This window comes from Lichenostomus cassidix, chromosome 1 (assembly GCF_008360975.1).
Source record: "Lichenostomus cassidix isolate B80296 chromosome 1, HeHo_3.0, whole genome shotgun sequence".
NCBI lineage: Eukaryota > Metazoa > Chordata > Aves > Passeriformes > Meliphagidae > Lichenostomus > Lichenostomus cassidix.
Genome location: NC_139479.1, coordinates 75,110,727 through 75,131,837, shown reverse-complemented (window position 1 = coordinate 75,131,837; position 21,111 = coordinate 75,110,727). Strand labels below are relative to the sequence as shown.

At 36.8% G+C, this 21,111-nt stretch overlaps 1 protein-coding gene across 2 annotated transcripts in view; it reads left to right on the top strand.

Annotated features, from left to right (window-relative positions):
- Window positions 1-335: 335 nt before the first annotated feature.
- The window catches only part of CEP126 (centrosomal protein 126), a 38,567-nt gene continuing 17,791 nt past the window's right edge, over window positions 336-21,111 (top strand). Inside the window, exons 1-5 of one of the 2 annotated variants that reach the window (XM_085064455.1) lie at window positions 336-654; window positions 1,486-1,611; window positions 9,290-9,435; window positions 10,853-10,958; window positions 15,812-16,010. In XM_085064455.1, coding sequence (XP_084920581.1) covers window positions 512-654; window positions 1,486-1,611; window positions 9,290-9,435; window positions 10,853-10,958; window positions 15,812-16,010 — 720 coding nt within the window. In that variant the 5' untranslated portion in view covers window positions 336-511. The remainder of the gene's footprint in view (window positions 655-1,485; window positions 1,612-9,289; window positions 9,436-10,852; window positions 10,959-15,811; window positions 16,011-21,111) is intronic. The other variant, XM_085064447.1, reaches the window with a different exon arrangement.

Genomic DNA, 21,111 nt, shown 5'->3' with positions numbered 1-21,111 from the left:
CAATTTCTGCACGCTGTGGTTGAAAATAAAAATAATTAAAAAAAAAAAAAAAAAAGAGTTGATGGTGTTAATCTAAGCCTTCAGCAGGTCTGAGAGCACCCGCAGAGCTCCGCAAACCCTCAGCAGGGTCGCCCGCCGGGATACCGGCTGTGTTTGGGGCTTTTAGAGGTCAGCCCGCGGTTTGCAGCGCTGCGGGGGATGGAAAGCCCAGTGAGAGCCAAGCACCGCTCCTGGCAGGGCATCCGGCACCGCTGCCCCTAACGAGACGGGACGGTGGGGAGAGTGCGGAGCGAGGTGCCCGCGCGTGGCTACCAGCCCGGCACGGGCACGGCACGGGCACCGGCACGGGTACCGGCACGGGCACCGGCACCGGCACTGGCACGGCTCCCGGCCCGCCCCATCCCTGCGCCCGCCGCGCAGCCAGTAGTAACTGCAGCGCCAGCCCGTCTCCGCTCAGCGCGGCTCCCGCGGCCCGCCCCGTCACGAAGGCAGCGGCAAGGCCGCCGTTGCTATGAGGCCGGGCGGGACGCGGCGCTGCGGGCCTGGCGCTGGGCGCGGGCGCTGCATGGAGCCCGGCGGCAAGGCTGGCGGGGCGGCGCGGGGGCAGCAGCGCCCCGGGGTCCCGCAGGACCTGGGGCGGCGGAGCGGCGCTGGGTATCCTTGCCGAGGGGGTCCCTGAGCGCTGGGCCGGGCGTTGCTCGGGGCCGGGGCTGCGGGGGCCCGTGTGGGGCAACGGCGGGGCCGGGCGGCGGTGGCTCAGCCCTCGCTCTGCCCCGCGGTCAGCGGCCGCCTCAGGGGTGTCTTCAGATTAAAACTTGCGCGTTGCGGGTTGTTAACGGCCGTGGGAAAGTTGACTTCTCAAGCAATTTCGGAGTTTTCCTATTTCTAAATTTTAGTAATAAGGACTTCTGACACAAACTCTTAAGATCCGCCTACATAATGCTGCTTAAATGATTACTGGCTTGAGGCAGGACTGATCTGGCACCGTGGAGAGCTTTTGTTTAGTGATAATCAATTTCAGTGTAAACAACCAGTCCTTTGGGGGGGTGGGTGTGTGTCTGCGTGTTTGTGCATTTACTATTTAACATTTTCACTGTGATACCTGCATCCTTATTTCACAGGTTTAGATAACTACACAAAATGTCCCTTCAAATGAACAAAATAAAGGTGGAATTTTTCAGGTGGTGATATAATGAAAGATAAGTGAAAAGACTCTCCTAAAATCCCTTTAAAAAGTAAAATGCAATAACATTTTTCTGGATGACCATAAAGTTAGTTATGACTATAACATACAGTTATTGGACCTACTCTTGTGTACTTAGTCAAAAGGCATATCAGCATTTTGTATCTCATAGATAAAGTATCTCAAAGATATATACCTTTCTTGCCCTTTGCCAGAAAGGTATATAAGGTCAATCAAACAGGCTGTTAAGTCTTTTAATGAGCTGTTTGATCCAGTTCCTATTGTCCTTAACACAATCTTAGGGGCAGAGATTTAACATGTCGTTTGGAACGTGATTTACAAGAAGAGCGTCGGGCATTGAAAGAGGATCAAAAAGTATGTCGAAGCAAGGCGATGAAAAATTTGAAAGAGACAAACAGAAGAAGAAGGCAAGTAACTAGGGTTCCTTTAATGGAGGATTGTATAAAAAAACCAAAAAAAAGGAGCAAAAACCAATCAAAAAGAGTCAAAACCTTGAGACAGCTCAATATATCTCTATTATATTCATGTTCACTTTGATAAATAGCCTCACTGCTCTGGCACAGAGGAATCCAAGCTAAAAAAGTTTCACCAATTCAGTTTCTTGCTATAGGACAAATAAAATATTAAAAGGGCAGTATTCTGATTTAGTTGCTAATTTTTGGAAGCTTGCTGTAGTCACATCTCGTATAAACTAAAGGTAAGCAGCACTTTCATCTTGTGCCTCTGATCTGCATTTCTAGTGTTCTAGATTTTATTAGCTTCAGTGGATGTATGGAAAATACACTCAGCTGTACAGTATGGGCCAGAAGGCAGGCAATTGTTGCCTTCTGAAGTGTGTGCTTTTCTGTCTGTATGGCATAACAGCTGCACAGCCTCCCCTTCATGGTGAGGCTTTTTGCTCCCACTTCCCTATAAACACAAAGCAACGTCTTTCTAGTACAGGATTATATTTATAATAAAGTTATTTTGTACTGACATTTTAAACAGGGCTTTGCATAGTCTGTCTTTCTGCATGCAGGAGAATGCAAAGCCATGAAATATTCTGTGACAAATGGATTAAGTGAATTATGTACTGAAATGTCTCAGTGAAGTGCTGTAAGGAATTTATTGGGCATAGAGGTCTTTTCCCTCGCACTGAGATGGTGCTCACACATACAGGAGGCTCAGCTGTGTGTACTGTAGGGGCAGATGGGTTCCTCCTTGCAAGCCCCCAGCCTCACACCAGCTTCCTCTGCCTCTTGTTAACTCCTTAAAGCTCATGCCCCACAGATGACTTCTGTTATACAATGTTTACTTATTGACATATGTTGATAACTCGTAAGAGAGGTGGTATAAATTGTTTATATTGCCATTTTAGTTGACAGTATGTGCTGTCAACTTATGTTTTGAAATATAAAGGAAAATGGAAGAGGAGGTATAATCACCTGTGAGTGATTAAAGACAGTGTGTGACCCACAACCTTTGCAGATAATAAACTGAGTCTCAGTTGCAAAATTAAATATCTAATTTCATTTTCTGGAGCAGAACCACTGTAATGCTACGCATCTCAGAGGAACACTGTTTATTGTATTCCTGGTCTTGAAATATTATACTCTAATGTAAAAGCAAATACCAGACAGCCTGCATATTTTTGACAGACTGGTGCAGTTAAAATAATACTCATGGATACATAAATACATTTCCATATGTATTTCATTGCAACCTTAAGAAACACAGTATAAATCCAAGTTACTCAGGTGAGCCAGTTAAAATTTAGGTATGGTATTCATAAAATTTAATAATTTCAATTTGTGATAATTGAAAATGGCATAATTATTAGCATAATAAGCAGTTCAAATGGAAGTCTGTGGTAACAAGTTTTCTCCTAATAACTGAAAAGGAGTAAGTTGTCTAATGTTAGAAACTTAGTAAGTACATATAATGTTATAAGCTGTGACATATAATTAAAAATTAAGGGTCACTGCATATATGCAGGAAAGTAATTTGAAAATAAAGTTTCTTGAATCTGAATATTTTTTCCGGACAGTTATACAGGTAGGAGATGATTGATCAACCATCAGGTCATGTCTCAAATCTGTATATGAGCCACATTTCGTTAGCTTTCTTACACATGTAAAGGTGTTAGATATGATGGTGGTTTCTCAAGGGTGGCATGACTTTCTTAAGGTCCACATTTTCACCTGGCAGCATCCAAAATTCTCCCTGACAGGGCTTACAGGCATGTATCGGGAGTTATTCCTGGCACTGCTGGTGTGTAATTTCAAAAGTGAAATTGTATCTTTTGTATTTTTTATATGAAGAGTAGGAATGAGTGCACTGTGAAGTGTGACAGTCTATCTTCTGCTTCTAACCTTCAAAAAGAATGGTTGAGTTTGGAAGGGACCTTGAAGCCATCTGGACAAACACCTCTGGTCAGAAAGGGCTACCTAGAGCTGGCTGGCCAGGACTAGCTCTTGAGCTTCTCCAGGAATGGAGACTCCACAACCTCTCAGGGTGATCTGTGTCAGTGCTTGGTGATTCTTACCAAAAAAAAAAAAAAAAAAAAAAAGTGTTTCCTGATATTCCAAGGGAAGCTTCTGTGTTTTCGTTTGGTCCCATCAGCAAGCATCACTGACGACAGCCTGGCTCTCTCCACTTTGCACCTTTCTTCCAGTAATTTATAGACATTAGTAAGGTTCCCTTGAGCCTTCTCTTCTCCAGGCTGAACAGTCCCAGATCTCAGTTTTCAACCTTTTCTCTATGTTCCTGTAGTGAAATTTTCCCTGACAGTCCAGTATTGATTAGCTGTCAATACTCCTAAAATGCAGCACCTTAAGCATTAAAAATGTTCAACTGCTGCAAGCTGTGCTCAGCTAATTGGTTCAGTAGTGAAAGACAAAAACATCACTTGCTCAGAACAGAGCAAGGATAGCTTTGGAAAGAAAAGTCTCAGTAACTTAAATCACAGATCTTTTTCAACCCCTCTGATGCCATCTGTTTCTTTGCATCTCTTGTACTGACCAAGCTCCTTAGTTTTGTGTTAACAACAATGCTTCAACACAGCAAAAAACCCTGGCCTACAGTTTATATAAGTTGCCTGATTATCAAGAAAGTAATTTCTTTATTGTCTCACTGATCTATGAAGTTGCAATTTCAAGATCAGATTTAGAATCAAATATTCTCTGGGGCAGTAGCTGGCAGGTATTTTGTTTAAATAACAATATTCTGGAAATAAGAGCTACTGAGTAAGCACATACTTGATGCAAATGAATAGGATATCATATTTTATGTTTATATAACACACTGCTTTCTAAATACCAGCTGTCAGTTTTGCTGGGGACTATAGACTTCCTGCTGTTAGTGCTCAGTGCAAAATGTGCATCCCATTTTACTGAGATGTTAGTGTCTGCAGGTAGCCAGTTCATTCTGGAAATGCAGTTGACTATGTGCATTTTAAAATAAACATTACAGTCATTTATCTTGGTTCAGAATTTTGAATTACCTTGAAATAGCTAATCCATCTGTTGTAACTGGGGAAGGAAATCTATATCAGTTTCCAGTCTATTCCCAATCTATTGTTCTTTCCATAATAATTTATTTTCAGCATATGCACAAGCTTTGTGCTCCACCTACTGGCTGATTAACATTGATTATTTAATAAAAGCTCTTTAAATTATTCATCAGTGCTATTGATAGAGAAAGAAAAGCAGTCCAGGGCCAGAAATATGAGAACAATGTCAGCACTTGGTAAAAAGAGAGAGCAAAGTGTTAAGAATTTTGTATTGCTTTCTACATCAGGATGGAACCGTGAAAAGTAGATGATCACTGTAACCATGTAGACATGAAATGCAGTATTGCCATTTCTGATAATGGGCCACAGGTTTGTGCTGAATTTGCAAGGCCTCAGGACAGATGCTTGCCAAGCATTCTCTCTTTGAACTTTTCTTGGCCTAACAGCAGCTTTGTTTTGCTTGGTTTAGCTGTAACAGCAATTTCTCTAATGACCAGGTGTCTGTGGCTAATTTATTTTGCCTTTGTTTATCTTTTTATAGTATGGCCATAGTTTTATATAGGTAGCTGTAACAAGCAGTTATTCTATGTAGAGAATAAGATATTTATTACTCTAAAATAATGAAGTAGTGTAGAGGAATGCAAGCCTGGTACAGTAGCAGAGGCCTTGAGAACTGGAGGTGCAGGATGTGGCATGGAGGTGGTAAGAGATGGCACACAGACTTGGCAGTGGAGACCCCAGGGCTATAAACAACTCACCAATAATTGGTTAGAGAAATGCAGAACTAGGTCTAACAAACCTGTCTTCAGAGGTAAAGAGGAAAAAAGTATAGTATGTAATATACATAAAAACAACCATGTATGGAATATTTGGAGGTACTGTGTACCTACAGATTGATGATGATAGAGCAGAAGTGTAAGAGTGTATTAGCAAATATAAAAATTACTCCAAGTGGATCCTCAGGTGAGGGAGAAGGAAGCATTAATGTGAACATCCTGTTGGTCCTGCTGAAAGGACTCCAGATGCTGCCAGTTCACCCCAACACCCCAGCACAACCAGAATGAAACTACAAGCCTTGGGATGCAAAAGAGCAATTCAAGAATGAGCATCAGGAAAAGAGATAGAAACTCAATGTATAAATAACACTTCAAACCATTTTATCATTATTATTGAGCCTTTTTCTGTGTAGAAATATTATTTTTTATTATATATTACTATATATATTATATAGATAATAAATAATATATCTATACTATTATAATATATTAATATTATAATAGTACTATTATTTTTCAGTTACAATTATAGCTGGATTAATAACAATCAGACTCCTAAGATTTTAATTATGCTAACAAAAAGAATGCTTGACTTTATATAAGATGTCCTTGGGTTTTGCCTATGAACAAGACTTGGGGTGTGACAAGTGGTATATAGTGTGGGCAGCCCTCCTGTGAACGTCTGGGATGTATTGCAGGAGAGCCCTCTGTGAGCCCCTGCAGTATTGTAAGGGTTGGTCCTTCTGAAACTCTCACAGCAATTTCAGGCTGTCTTTTTTATTCAGCATACAATAATCAAAGAAGATGAAGGAGTAGATTTAATATGTGTTCCTGGTCTGAGTAAGTATCTCAGATAAATTGCCCATTGATTTTTGGGCAATGTGCACAAATCTTTTTAAGGATGTGAGATTGCTTCCTGTTTGCCGATGAGGAGAATTTTAAGTGTGATACCCCATTCTAGCCTTTTCTGGATCTTACTGTAGTCATTGACTATACAAATACCTCGCTACCTCAATTTTAAAATTACTGTGCACTGTTTTGCAACATGGTATGGCCATGGGTTAGTAATACCAACTCAGTACCAAAAGGTTCATTTCATAGCACTCTATATGCACTGTATGTATTCCTTTTTTAATTATTATTTTCATTCAAGGCAGTAATAAGCATTTTGTCCACCTGGGAATGTAGCATCCATCACTTCACTGTGAAGACAATTTCATAAAAGTAACCAGGAAATAGTTCCACCATCTAGTCATACTGTTTTAACATAAAAATGCCTTCCACATAATGTCTGTATATGTGAGACAGCTAAGTATTTTAAGTTTCATATTCCAAATTCTCCAAAAACATTTTGGCAGCAGTTTCAAAAATTGCTGCACCACTAGGTTGTTTATAGTAGACAGAAAAATTGGGTTAAAAAAACACTAGTCAGGAAATTCTTCTGCTAACTATCCATCTTAAAGCCATACTCTTTTGCCAGTGTTACATCTGTGATATGAACCTAAGCTGGTGGCTTAAGGGGAGTGCATTAACAAACATGTGCTTTAACTGTTTTTCTGTAAGACGTAAATGTGCATTTTTAAAATTATTTATTTTACATAATGCACCTGGGTGTTACAATTTGCATTCTCTGAGTTCAAGAAGTTAATAGGCCTTCATGGAATAATTTAATGCATTTCCTTATATTAAAATAAGATCATTTTTACTCCTTCTTGTCTTAATCCAAACCAAATAGTGATTATGATGAGCTGTGGTGAAAAAGACCTCTTGCATCAGCATTTGGACTTGCTCATTCCCTATATGGAATGAGCTATGTGGAACAACAGTCCTTTTTTTATGCCAGTTATTAGGAATGTGGAAGAGTGCAGCTAAGTCATATTCAAAATCATTTTTTTCAAATAAATAAGTAAAAACTCTGTCAGAATTGACTTTTTCCCTTTTTGGAGTTATACGCTGGAATTACTCCAGGTATAAAGTTGTAGAATTTCCCACATGTCTTAATTTAAAAACTACAGTTCAACTAAAGGCCTTCTTGATCAACTTCTAGAAATACTAAAAGGCATCAAGAAGAATGTGTTCAAACTACTTAGTAGAATAAGCAAGCCTGTTTCCTTTTTTGTGATTTTCCTATTTCTTTACTCAGGATAAAATTGCAGATTTCTGTATTAGATTTTAAGGTGAGTGAAATTCAGGAATGCTGAAAGTGAACAATGAACTCTAGTTCTGCTTTTTAGTTCTAATATGTTTTGACTGACATGTATATATGAGTTCCCTAAATAGTGAAAGTTCTTTATGTCTCTCTCTCTCTCTGCTATGCTTTGGCTTCCAAGTGGATTAAAGTGGATATTCCTGTATAAGTGTGTACTTGGGAATTACTTGGCAGTTTTCCTATTTTTTTACTATTGTGCAATTACAGCCTTTAAGCTTTCTAAAATAAAAAGTACCTGCTTCAATTATTACTGTGTTTGTTTTCACAGAAGATCAGTCATCACTTTGAAGGGATACTAGAAAGGGTCAAGTTGAATATTTCAGTTTGAACTTTTTCCCTGAAAAGCAAAAGGGAAGAATAATAAAAATAGCTTGCGTTAAGGAGTAGCTTGGTAAAGTAACAGCTTTGCTCCATTAAGCAAGAAGAACTATGAAGCAACTACTAGTGATTGGAGTTATAGGAAGGTATCTTATTGTGATGAAACAAAGAACATAGGGCTAAACATTTCTTTCCATTAATGTTGCCTAGAAGCGGACCTTACTTAGTGTACTTGTGACCTGTTAAGTCACATTTCTAATACGAAGATGGGAAGTTCCCAGTGGTAGTGAACTTTGCATGGCAGGCTGTGGAAGGTTAACTTGAAGAGCATAACTTTTACAGTATTACTGCACTTAGAATAGAATGTTTCCAGGGATAGGGCATCCACAGCCTCTCTGGGTGACCTTCTCCAGTGTTTCACCACCCTCACGATACAAAATTTTTTCCTTATGTCTAGTCTGAATCTACCCTCTTTCAGTTTAAAACCATTAAATGTGACTTGCCTACATAGGCACTGTGCCAATAAATATACTGGGTATATTTCACTCAAGGAGCTAGTTTGTCAGTAGAAGTTGATGATTTTGTCAGCGGGAGAAAAGATTCCACATAGCTTCGTGGAGCTCATGCTTACTGAAGGAAACCTTTGTGATGATGTTGTTTTGGACTAGAGCCTGCTTTGCTTTTCAACCAGTGGGAAGACACATTTAGCAAAGTTATTATTAACAACTGATTCTGTCAATTATAATTTCACATTACTATTTTATCCCATTTTGTGCTGCTAATCTGATTGTCTTTCAGAAAGCTTCTTAACAACTACAATACTAAATCTTGCATATTTATAGGTAGTTCATTTGTGTTATTTCTAAATAACAACTTTTAAACTGCTGTTATTTCTCCAACAGCTTATGCAAAGCACACACAGACCATTTTCAGTTAACCTTCCTATTGATCTGCTCACTGTGATACATTTATGTGGTACTGTAAAGGCTGTTGTAAAAGTCACACTGGTGACATGAACTGGTCGAGTCAGCATGTTAATTCACATATTTAAAAAAATCAAATCTCTGGTTGAGATTAAAAAATAAAAGGATGTTGTTACCCTTCTTCACCACCCGGTGTCTCATTTACATTCAGACAAACTATAAAAATCCAGCTGTGCTGAAGTTAATAGTATTTAATTTATGGGAAAGCAAGCTTTTGTACTAAAATGGCAAGTTGGTAAGTAAGTTACTAATATTTTGGTAAATGTAATTCTTAAACAGGAATTATTTACTTCTTCTTCTTTAATGCAGAGCCTTTGAAGAAAGACAGAAGGAAGAAGAAGAAAAAGAACAAAGATTTAGAGAACAAGTTCTGCAGCAGAGGAGAACTGAATTAGGGGAGGCAATTGCTAAGTTCCTGCGTGCTCCATCATCTTTTCCTCAGCACAAACGAACAGGTTTGTAAATTAAAATTTAACCATTATTCACAATACAAGTGTTTTTATATTCACAGTATCACAGAATAGTTAGAGTTGGACAAGACCTCTGGAGGCCATTAGTCCAACCCCCCCATATTTTTCTGTTAGTAGAATGCAATTGAAGCAAACAGAACAATTACTTAATTCAAATTAATTGAATTCACAAAAGCAAAACAGCTGACAAGAAACTCAGATCTGATATATGTGACAATTGGGTAGTGGAAATTAAAAGGAAAATGGATTCTTTTTTTTCTAAAAGCTATATTGTGAGATATTTCACTATATTCCAGTCACAGTAAATACATGACCTCCTTGGGGTATTGTGGCTTCCTGGGTTTTCCCTACTTTTTTGACTGCAGTGTTATTGGTTGCAGTACTGTGCTTTCACAGCTGGGTGAGAGGTGTTACAGGGCCACTAACAGTTACTAGGATAGCGTCATGATCCCCTCTCTGAGCCCTCAAACATGAAATATTCAAGAATGTGCATTTTGTTTATCATTAAGTAAAAGCAGTCTTAGCATTTATTAATATGGTACATTACTTTTTTTCTGAACTGGTCCACTTTCTAAGCTGTTCTCTCGCTGCTGGGAAGAAATGATCACTTCAGCTCAGTTCCTGCTTTCTTGGAATCTGTGCAGATTGGCTGGAGTTTGTAACAGCATTGGCCAAATCTGATTTCCCGTCAACTTTCCAGTGTTCAAATGCTTAAGATATGGTCTATTACTTAGGTATTCTTTAACAGATTTACTCTCCCAACTGCAATTGTGCCAACTGTGAGGTAATGTCTCTGACTTCAAGATCAAATGTCAGATTAAAATAACAAAATAGAACAGTACTGGTTTAAGGCTTCTTCATAGCTCTACTGACAGCCCAGACTGTTTAGCAATAGAATGAATCACAATTTTTTTCTCTTGATCTTCGTTTATAGAAATTCTGCCTCTGTTACTCTCTACCCTACTTCTACTCACTTGAAAGTGGCACTATGTTGTGCCTGTCTGGACTGCTTCTTTCCCCACTGGTTCAATTATTGAGTTAAAATTTGGCCTCAGTAAAATATCTCCAAGCCATAACTTTGGTTTAGTGCATGAGTGGAATAATCATGATGTAAAAACAAAGATATTTTAACCTTCTATTTTTTTTCAACAGTGCAGTTTAAAAGCAAATAGCAAAACTGTTGAATACATGTGTGACTGTAAACATTTAAATAGACTGGGATTTTGTTTCAGCGGAACTTGAGGTGCTCTAGCATGTCTAATAATGCTAAACTACTCTGTTTATTGTAACTGTCTGGATTTAGGCTTCCAAACTTCAGAAACTTAACCAAACCATTTATGGTAGAATGTTCCAATTTTAATTTATTTTTTCCCATTGTGTGTTTTAACTCTGATTCCTCCAGTCCAGACAAAAGCAGCTTTTCAGTTAGAAGAAGCTCTTGAACAAATTAAAGTATCTGTTTTAACACCAGGACTGTGTTTGTCAAGCATAAACAAAATTAACTTCAGGTAAGCATTCCTGTTTACTCTGATGATCAAAGGAAGTAAATTGCTTGATGTCTTCAATAAACAACAGACAATTATCTTTAAGACATTGTGGAACATTTCTCTCGCGGCAAAGAAAGCATTTCTGTGAACTTTTCCAGTGAAGCATTATGCAACTTCCTTGAGTTGTTTGTGTCCATTTGGTAAGAGAGCAGAGGAAATGACACAAACCTTTTCACCTCAGTGGAATTCTGGGAATAGTCAGGACTAACCCAATCTCCAGTCAGTTATAGCCCAACTCAGATTGCCATGGTCAAACCATTTGCTGTCCTCAAAATTACAATGTCTTCTGTCTAGGTGATTTTTTATCCAGATTTTTTCCTTTTGATATTCAAGGATACTTTGGTTTGTATATTCATGCAAGGATCTTCTTTACAGCTGTCATTCCTTTATATTTCTTACTCTCTTTATGTATTGAGAGCATCCTGATAACAATTTGACCTGTAATTTAATTTTATGTCATGTAAAATTTTATGTGTGATGTGATTCCTTTTCACTCAACCCAAGCACTGTTTCTAAGATACCTTGACTTAGAATGTTTTTTGATATATGGTTTATTTATCTGCTGTATTTCATACTACTTCCTGAGTATCCCTTTCCTAATCTCTCATTTCTTTAGCATTTCAGTTCAGGGGCTTGTTTTTGTTGTTTCTATTTTTGTTATTCCTTTCTGCATTTCGGTTATTTTCTGCATTATATAAATTGTGCAGATGTTCAGAGTACAGGTAAATTCTGTTTGAAAGGGGTCTCCCTGCTTTTGGGTTTTAGTGTGTTCTTCATTGTGACATTAATATTCAACTTGTGTACATATCTCTGCTGATTAATACATTTTCAGGTGATAAAATGGTCAGTTGAGAAAATATTTCATGACTCTTAGAGCTTAACACTCATGCTATTTGCCAGTAGAATTTTATAGGAAAATTGCAGCAACAAAAAAAAAAAAAAAAGAAACAAGAAATCTACCTGTTAAATCTAAGTTTAATTTACAGCAAAAAAATGTAGATGCTTCTGAACCATGTCTCAGGTTTCCTGATCATTTCTTTCATTTGACTCATAGGCTTGATTAAGGACAGCATCTACTGAGATGCTGTTTATTTCCCCTGGATTTATCGTTTATTTTTCATTTCTTTCTTTATTTTTCATCTTTTTTCAATCTGCTCCTTGTGCATCCCATTGGTGTCTCAGGACTTGTTCAAACCAGTTACCATTTTTACAGTGCCATCACTCCATTTTATTTGTATAATTTTAAAAATTCACTATCCTTTAATAATGATAGTGTGTTCTTTTCCCAGTTTTCATTTTTATAACCTGATTTCTTAAGGAAATTAGATTTGTATGTTCATATTCTTTTGCAGTTTGTGTTCCCCTAGTAACAAAATTTGAGAGAGAGCTAAGAATCTCAAAGATAATTATATTTCTGTAAGTTTGAAACTAGAAATTGCTCACGGAAATAAAAATTAAAATAAGTGAAAGGTTTAAAAGTTGAGTCTACTATAACCGGGTCGCAAGACAGCTAGTACAGATAAAACAGAAGAGCATTTTGAGAAGGTTCTCAGCAGTGAAGTTTCTTCAAAACTCACCAGTTCTGAGCTGTAAAGAGTTAAATATTTCTTATAATCCCTTTAATTGGAAATTTTGGGAAAGCTAATAACTAACTCATATGAAGTAGTAGATACCTGTCTGTATTTCTGTTGCTTCTTACAATTCTATAAGCATTCAAGCCAAAAATCTTGTGGCATCTTTAGAATTTACCCTCAGAAACAGAATGTTTAGAATTCATTGACAGTCCACTTTAAAGGAAGAAATGACAACTCTTTTAAGTATGCAAGATAAATATAGCTGCAAACCCAACTGAATATCTGTGAATTTTAAAAGTTTCTAGAATTCATCGTGTCTGTGTTTTAAAAGGTGTAAAAAATAAATTAAGCAATAGAGACATATAAACTCCTCTTGGAGAAAGGTAAAAGTCCTGAAACCGCTAATAAGTGTATTCTGTGCTTGCAGTAGAGCCATTTTGCTTCAAGTAGGGCTTAGTTATAGAATGTCAAAGCAAGGATTTTGGAGAACTCATTAGCTGACACTGGGATGTTTGTACATTAGGTGTGTAAGTGGGATGCTGTTTTTTTTTACAAGATACATTTCCCTGTTGGTGTTTAAAAATAGTTGTGTTTAAGTTCCTTCTTGAGATATAAGCTTAAATATGACAAATCAAAAATGGTCTATGGAAAAATTGGAATGTAGAAACTTCTATAAATATAAATGGCCTAATCATGTAGAAATGTTTATAAATATAATGGTCTAAGCACTCAAATAAATAAAAAGAAAGTTTGTGTGTGCAGAAAACCAACAAACCATATTTGGGGGGGGGGACCAGGTGTCAATCACTAGTCCACAATAATAAAGAAGTTTTGGGATAGGGAGGATGTCTGCCATTCAAAAGAAAACAGCATGCAGTTTTTTTAGTTTAATAAATAAATATATGAAATGGTTCTCCCTTTTTGCTGTCAGCCATCTCATCAGAAATAATAAATTCCCTTTTAGAGTCTCCTTAGGTCACTGCAATTAAGACAGCCTTTTTTGGAGTCTTCTATAAAATGTCCTGAAAAATAACAATAATCTTGATGTTTTGAAAGTTTCCATTTTCCACTGCGCTAAAATGATGTGTTGTGATAAATGCAAAAAAAGGTCTTAGATTATTTACCCACTTGAAACTGATCCACTAAAAAGAAAAGGGGTCATTTTAGATGCAGGGAGAAAAGGGTCAGAAGAAAGAATTTAAGCTGAAAAAATGGCTAGAAATGAAGAAAAAAGGTTATTGAATATCTGTACATATATGAAATACATATATGTCTTCAGCCAAGAGCAATACATGTTTCCTAACACTGCATCTCTCCTGGACAGGCAATAGAGGAGGGTGAGGTCTGTGTGTATATGGTGTGACTGCCCTGTTGGGCCTTGTTCAGCAGAGTGAGCATCGGCTGTTAATGCAGATAAATTTTCTGTGACATAAAATAGTCATTTCTTCGTATAGGTTCTATGCTGCATATTGCCCATATTTGAAAGAAACAACCTTCTTCATCATTACCTTCACTGAAATGAAGGATGGATAGAATGTGTGTGGTAGATCATCTTGTCAGGCCAGATTTCAATTGAAAAAATAGAAAAGGAAATATGTGGCATTATGATTTTCATGTTTAGTTGCATATAAACTTAAAGTTCAATTTTGCCACAAATTTAGCTTAACACCTTCATCTAACTTAGCAATATTTAAGGGATCATGTTGGTTTTACTAAGGAACTATATGTGCGAAATGCATCTTGAGAACGCTGGAAAGCATATTCATATTAAATGAGCAATAAGCTTGTTACTCAAAATCCGGCGATTGCTGAGACAAATTATAATCTGAAATACGGAACCTGATCAGTCTGATAAATCTATTTGGATCTTTGCTTTTAGGTAAAGGCATACCCATTTTACAAATAACTACACTGAGAGTTTGTGCTGTCAGTCCCTTTTCAAGGTCTATTGTGCTTCTACCACTGTTTGTAATCATTGTGGAGTACAACAAATAAAATCACAGAATCACAGAACTGTTTAGGTTGGAAAAGACCTTGATCATTGCATTAAGTCCAGTCATTAATCCAGCACTACATAACCTTGGCCTTCTAACAAATTTTTAGGGTTATGTCTCTCCTGAACATATGTGAGAATGTAAAACATGGATTTATTGAGAGATAATTGTGTGTGCCACTTTGGATATGCTAGACAAAGGCCCTTGAACCAGGTTGGAACCAAAAGACAGGATCAGTGTCCTTCACTAAACTGTTCCGTCTAGGCAGTCAAGCGTAATTGGCAGCCTGGTAATAGTTATATTTAGAGAATACTGAAGCTTGATCTACCCATGAGCTGGTGAGGGTTGGCATGTGGGCTATTTTTTGTTTTTCTTCAGGCCTACCTTTCTTATTGCTTAAAGCTACTTGTTTCTCGGTTTTTTCATCCTTGGTATCAATCATACTTTGTTCTTGCTTCTGGTTTTCTATTCTTAGTGGTCTTATCCAGCCTTGTTCCAGTTCTATCTGCTTTTTGTTCTTGAACATGTCTTGCCACACCCTCCCTGTCTTCCTAGTCAGTAATTGCACATTTTCCTTGTCATATGGTTTCACATCCTTTTTGGCTTCTTTCATTCCTGGATGTCAACAAGTCTCATAGCTCTTGCTGTTTCTCATCCTGTAAAAACCTGTGGCTTCCTCTGTCTTAATTTGGCCTCACCCTTGTCACAGGACCCAGCAACACTAGCTAATCTAAAGACTTTTTTTCAGGCACCGAATACCAATCCTTTAGCATACCACAGTATTGGCATTGAACATCATCAGTAAATTTGGGCTCTCTGGATACTACAAAGTCTTCTTGTTCTTTGAAGTGAGGGAACACCTGGCAGCATCAACACAGTTATGCTCTGCATAAGCCAACTTTCTGGAAAAATAAAGCCCATTTTCTTGGGTTTTGTTTATTTTTTTTAAAAAAAAACATCCTCCATGTTCCATTTCTGTAAATTTCCAAACTGTTGGTTGACATTTTCCATATTAATGCAGCCTGAGGCAGTCACCCAACAACCCAATCAGGAAAGTCTATTTATAAATAACAGAGGAGAAGTTTTAAAATGGAAAGTGTTGGACACTTTTAGATAGTACTAACAGCATTTGTCGAGCTTTTCTTCATTTATTGATGGTGTATACTTTTGGTAAGAAACATATTTAAAAGTGTACAGTTGATGAATAGAAATAAGAAAAAGTAATAATTTGCTTGTTTGCATCAAGAACCACAGATGATGCTTCATCCTCATCAGCATCCAGAAGTGATGCTTTCCATCAGAAGCAGAACTCAGCAATGTTTGGCTGTGATGAAACAATGCAAGAGAGCAGTAGAACAGATATGGATAATCACCAACTTCTCTTCCAGAAAAATCTGAAAGAAATGCAACAGCTCCTTGAAAAACACCATCTCGACAGCTTTGAGGTATGATATTTTCATGTGATTCATTACAAGATGCTTTTAAGTGTGACAGAAAGTTTCTTCAATGTGATAAAAATGAAAGTTCTGTTAAGCAGTCTCTATCAATCTGACAGCATGAGAGGGCACCTTGTACTAGACCTTATCAATAGATTATTTTTAGTAAAATTATACATATTTTCCAGTCAGAAGCCAGAGATCTTTAAAAACATTTATAAGAATATTTTCACAAATTCATCCAAGATACCTGTTATGTTGTCCTTTTTTCCTGCTAATGTAAGATTTGTATGTCAGCCTTCTTGTCTCTGAAGTTGGTAGCCATTAGTCGATCACAGGAGTTGTATGCTACCTCTGAACTTAAATTGGTGGTTTTCAGTGCACACCCAAGTTTCTGCTGCACTGATTGTGACAGCTCAGCACCAAATGCTATAGCAGTATAATGATGGTAGGTCAAATGTTGGGAGACTTTTTTGTTTGGTTGTTTTTTTCCGAAAGTGTGGTGATATGTTTCATCATCTTTGGAATATCTGCAGGTGTTCCCACAATGAGCTTTCTCTGACTAAGGTAATTTTTAGACCAATAATCACATTAAAAAGTTGCCTTGAAACAATGGAAATCAAGAACTGAGCTCTAAAATGATTTCTTAGTTGTGCATCTTGAAGTGTGATTTTATGTCTCAGTGTTTTCTTTGATTTTGGAAATACTGTCTTCAACATCACATTTTCTGGAAAACAGAGGGCATAATTTGGGGCTCATTCTTTTACTTTTATAATACCTACTGGTATCCAGAGTCGTGGTATCTGAAATGACCTGGACTCCATGAAGCACTCTCTGTTTTGATCATGGCTGTAGGCATGGAATCATTGGTGGTCATAGAGCAAGGGCTTTTGCTTTTAATACAAGTGTCTGGATAACTTGAAAGACTTTAGAGTGTTCAGATATAGTTTGATGTTGATGTTTCTAGGAGCATTCATGTCTGCCTTTGTATCTACTTTGTTCTGATGGTTATTCATTAAAATCTTGAGCAGCTGATGGCTAACGCAGAAAATCTCACTCAAATAGAGTGAGGTTCAAAAAAGTTGAGTGGAGAGAAAGTATATTTGTACTGGCAGTGATTAGTGTTCTTTCTTATGTCTAAGCATAAAAAAGGAAGAGAAAATGACAATTTATAGAAAAAAGCTGATAAGACTGAATTCTAGATAACCACTTTACAAAAAATACAAAAAGGTCTAAGCTTTTTTTTATAGTATCACATTTGCATTTCACTGGTATAGTGTTTACAGATACCTCCCTGAATGATGATGCTGAATTTGGCAGTAGCTGTGTTAGAACATCTTAGAATTAGAAAACAAAACACATTCTCTTTGACAAAAATATATAAAAATATTTTTCTTAATGTATTTTAAGACTTCTATATTGAAGTGTATTTTATCAAACAGAATTATCACTTCCTAATTGAATTCTAGGGAAAAACTGGCATGAATCATGCATAATTTTTTGATTATAATTTTTTCTAAATATTATCATCACCTTTGCACACTGTATATAATACAGGAATTTGTGTTTACAAATGAAGGCATTTTTGAAAATACCTGTAAAAAATTTTGCTCTTTTCCAGAATATATTTTTCTGCTGCCACTAGGGGTTGCTCAACTTCTTTCCTCTGATTAATAGCTTCAAAGTGTAAATATTTATACTTCAGGCATTGGTACTCTCTTTCTTGAAATTGCATGCTTTGGACTCTGATTAGAAAAACAGTCAAGGAAGCTATTGTCCTTGTTCTACGGCCTAAATTTTGGTATTTTAATACTTGGGTTTTGCTGGTGGCTGGCATGCATGTGCATTGTGACTTCCCGTTTTGTGAAATAGTATTTATAATACTCTTACTAATAAAATGTATAATTTATAATGATTTAGAATATTCTTACTGAAATCAATAGACTTCAGTAGTCTTGCTACTACCTGTCATCCAAACTAATTTCTGAAATTAAAGTGTTTCACTGTGCACATGCTTTGCAACCTAGCCATCCATTGAAATCCTTTGACCTCTCTTTGTTTCTGTTTTTACAGGCCCAACAGGATTATAAAGATTCCTAAAATTCTTTACTTTCCTACAGGGCAATAAAGTTCTGTGTGAACCTTTACCAGTAGATTTGCTGTGTTCCCTGCTTTACATCTCTAAATATTTGTACAAATTCATCAGTAAGCCAAGGGTTTTAGTGACCCTTCTACCATTTTCCAAAATTATTTTGCATCAAGTATTGAGAGCAGTAGATTTTATTTTGTCCAATAGTTGCATCCAATCCACTACATCAAGTTGTAGTTTTATGTTCATGACTATGTTCCATTTTGAAGAATTTAATATTGCTGACTTCATTCACAAAAAAGGATTTGTCACACAGTCCTTTCCTGGGTTTATTGCTTTCATAAATAAAATCTTTAAGGTGGAGCTGGTAGCATGGTCTTTAGCTAAAGCTGCATTTAGCCTTTCACGAAAAGACATTAGTCCCAAGGTGCTTAACATTTTTTCGAACTGTTAACTGATTATATTGAAATTTTTCATTTCTGGTACCTGCCTTGAACTGAATAACATAGAAAATTTCCACTAAAATGGCTCAAATGTGACAGGCAATAGTATTGTTCAGGTCTCTTTTGTCTTTTTGTTTTTGTCACCTCTTTAATTTCATGGCCATGCAGTATTATTATGGTCAGTACATTTCAGAAAAATACATTATGCCTGAATTAAACTGATAGCATAACATTTTATCCCTATCGTTTCATTTTTTAAGCAAAATGCTTGGAAGTAAGAGCTAATTCACAGACAAAATAGGTATAGATTATCACATGGAGATTGTTCTTTTCTCTTCCCTCCTATATATGACCATAATTAGGTTACTTAAATGGTATCTGTGAAATCCAAATTTAAATCCCTTCTGACTGATTTGAAGCAGGTTTTTACCTTGGTTTACCTTATGCTCCTTTGTTTCTGAGCATATTGTGCCACCATTGAATTACTCAGTAGCAGTCTTTCTGTGCACACCATTCCCCTTGGAAGAAAACACTTCAATGTTTGTTGAAATAGGAATGGAACACCAGTATCATTTCTCAGAAATTGCAAACCAAACCATAAGCTCAGAGGGTTATTCTTATATTATCTCTTATATAAGAAGAAATTGTATCTTACTGTATTGTGTTCATACACGCTACATGTAAAATCACAAAAATCTCTGAGAAATATCGAAGAATATTTTCTAAGTGATGTTCCAGGAAGCAGCAGATTGTTGCATGAGTTGACCTGTAAGACTGTTAGCTGTTTGTGTTACTTTGATTTTGAGTTTGTACGGTGTCTGTGAAATGGAAATGTTTCAGGTAACTGATGGAAAAACTGTAGTTTGGCTGGAATGAGTTAAACAAAGGTTCCTTCTGCAGGGGGTGTTGTGTCAGTCTAATTATTCAGAGCCATAGGCAAGACCAGCATGGAAAAAAGGAGTGCTGTGTACAGAGTCTCTCTGAAGCATCAGGAACTTGTAGAATGCTCAGGGCTAGATAGAGGAAAAACAGACTCTGACAGGGAGGCTTACAATAAAATGGCATTAAAGTAGAAGTCAGACTTGATTTTGTAGAGACCATTCAACAACTTGAAATAGGTTTTTATGGTCACCTTAAATCTAGAAATGTTGGCCATTTTTTTTACTTGTAAATGTGAGTGTTAACATTTTTATGTTGATCATTTAAATTATATGACAGATCTGAATGATTTCCTTACTTATTTTCCTCTTGGCAAGAGCAGAGGTATTCTGTTCTCATCGGCTTTCAACCAATATTGTGACAAATGGCTATCTTCCACATTATTTCAGTAATCCAAAATTCACATGTGCTATAAAGACAAATTGAAATGTATCTACTGGCTAAATAATTCTACCCAAATACTCCAACTTGTTTTGATTGTGTATTCCTCAAGAGTAGATTTTGAGATTTTGGGGGAGGTTTTCCATAAAATAACTTATTCCAAGCTTGTGCTGTATAAAATCACAAATGACAGTCTTCATATCTGACAGTCTGGAGTTCATTCAATAGTGTTTTTCCTCAGTTCAAAGCCCTGCTTGAAGAGGTAATAATGTAGGATTGAAGCTGAAACAGATTTTCGGTACAAAAGGGGTAGTTTTAGAGATAGACTAATACATGAATAACGTTTTGATTGTGGATAAGTTATGGTTATCATCCAAACAGCATAGCTTACAAACCATGGGAACAAGGAAGTTGAGACTGTTCTCTGATATATACTTGTTCCTTCTCTACAAACATATAGTTTTTTCATAAGAATTGCCATACATATTAGCAGACTATATTTTTTGGGTTTACATTCATGAACATATATATCTAGGAAATATTCATATATAGCTATGCACTATTTTCACCATACTTCATGACTGGTTTTGGAGTGATTTGTTTTACTGCAGCAGAGTAATATGTTCTTACATAGCTGACAGGAAGGAACAGAGTAAAAAATAGCAGTATCACATCTTTAGTGTACTGCAGTTACAATAATACTAAGATGTTTGCTTGCAGGAAGGTTCTGGAAGATATAAAGTTTGTGCATACGGGTCTTCCAGGATGCTGTATTATGCTAATGTGGCATTATCAGTAATAGTATATACTGGTGTTTCCAGGGGATGTTGGAAAATCTGCTGTTTTCTCCTGAAGATTAAAGTATCAATCTCCAAAGAAATTTTGCCCCTTTCAAGGTGGCAGGTTTATTTAAAAAGATAAGGCTTTTGTGAATTGTAAAGCAAAACATAATTTAGCTACTTTTTTCTTCCAGTATTGTGTTTATACCCTAGTAGTCTAATGGTTGCCTGGGTACCCAGAAGCCTAATCAATTATTTCATTATTTTTAATATTAATTATTATAAACCTGCAGCAGCACTTCTGTGGTATTTAGTATCTTGAGCTTTGCTGGGCAGTTTATGCCCAATACTTACATATCTCAGTAAGGAAGCATGGCTCACCATAAATAAAGTGGAAAATACAGCATCAAACCAAACACCCAAAATTCAGAGGACAAGAATAAGCAGAGTAATTGGGACCTCTTTCAGAATACTGAAAG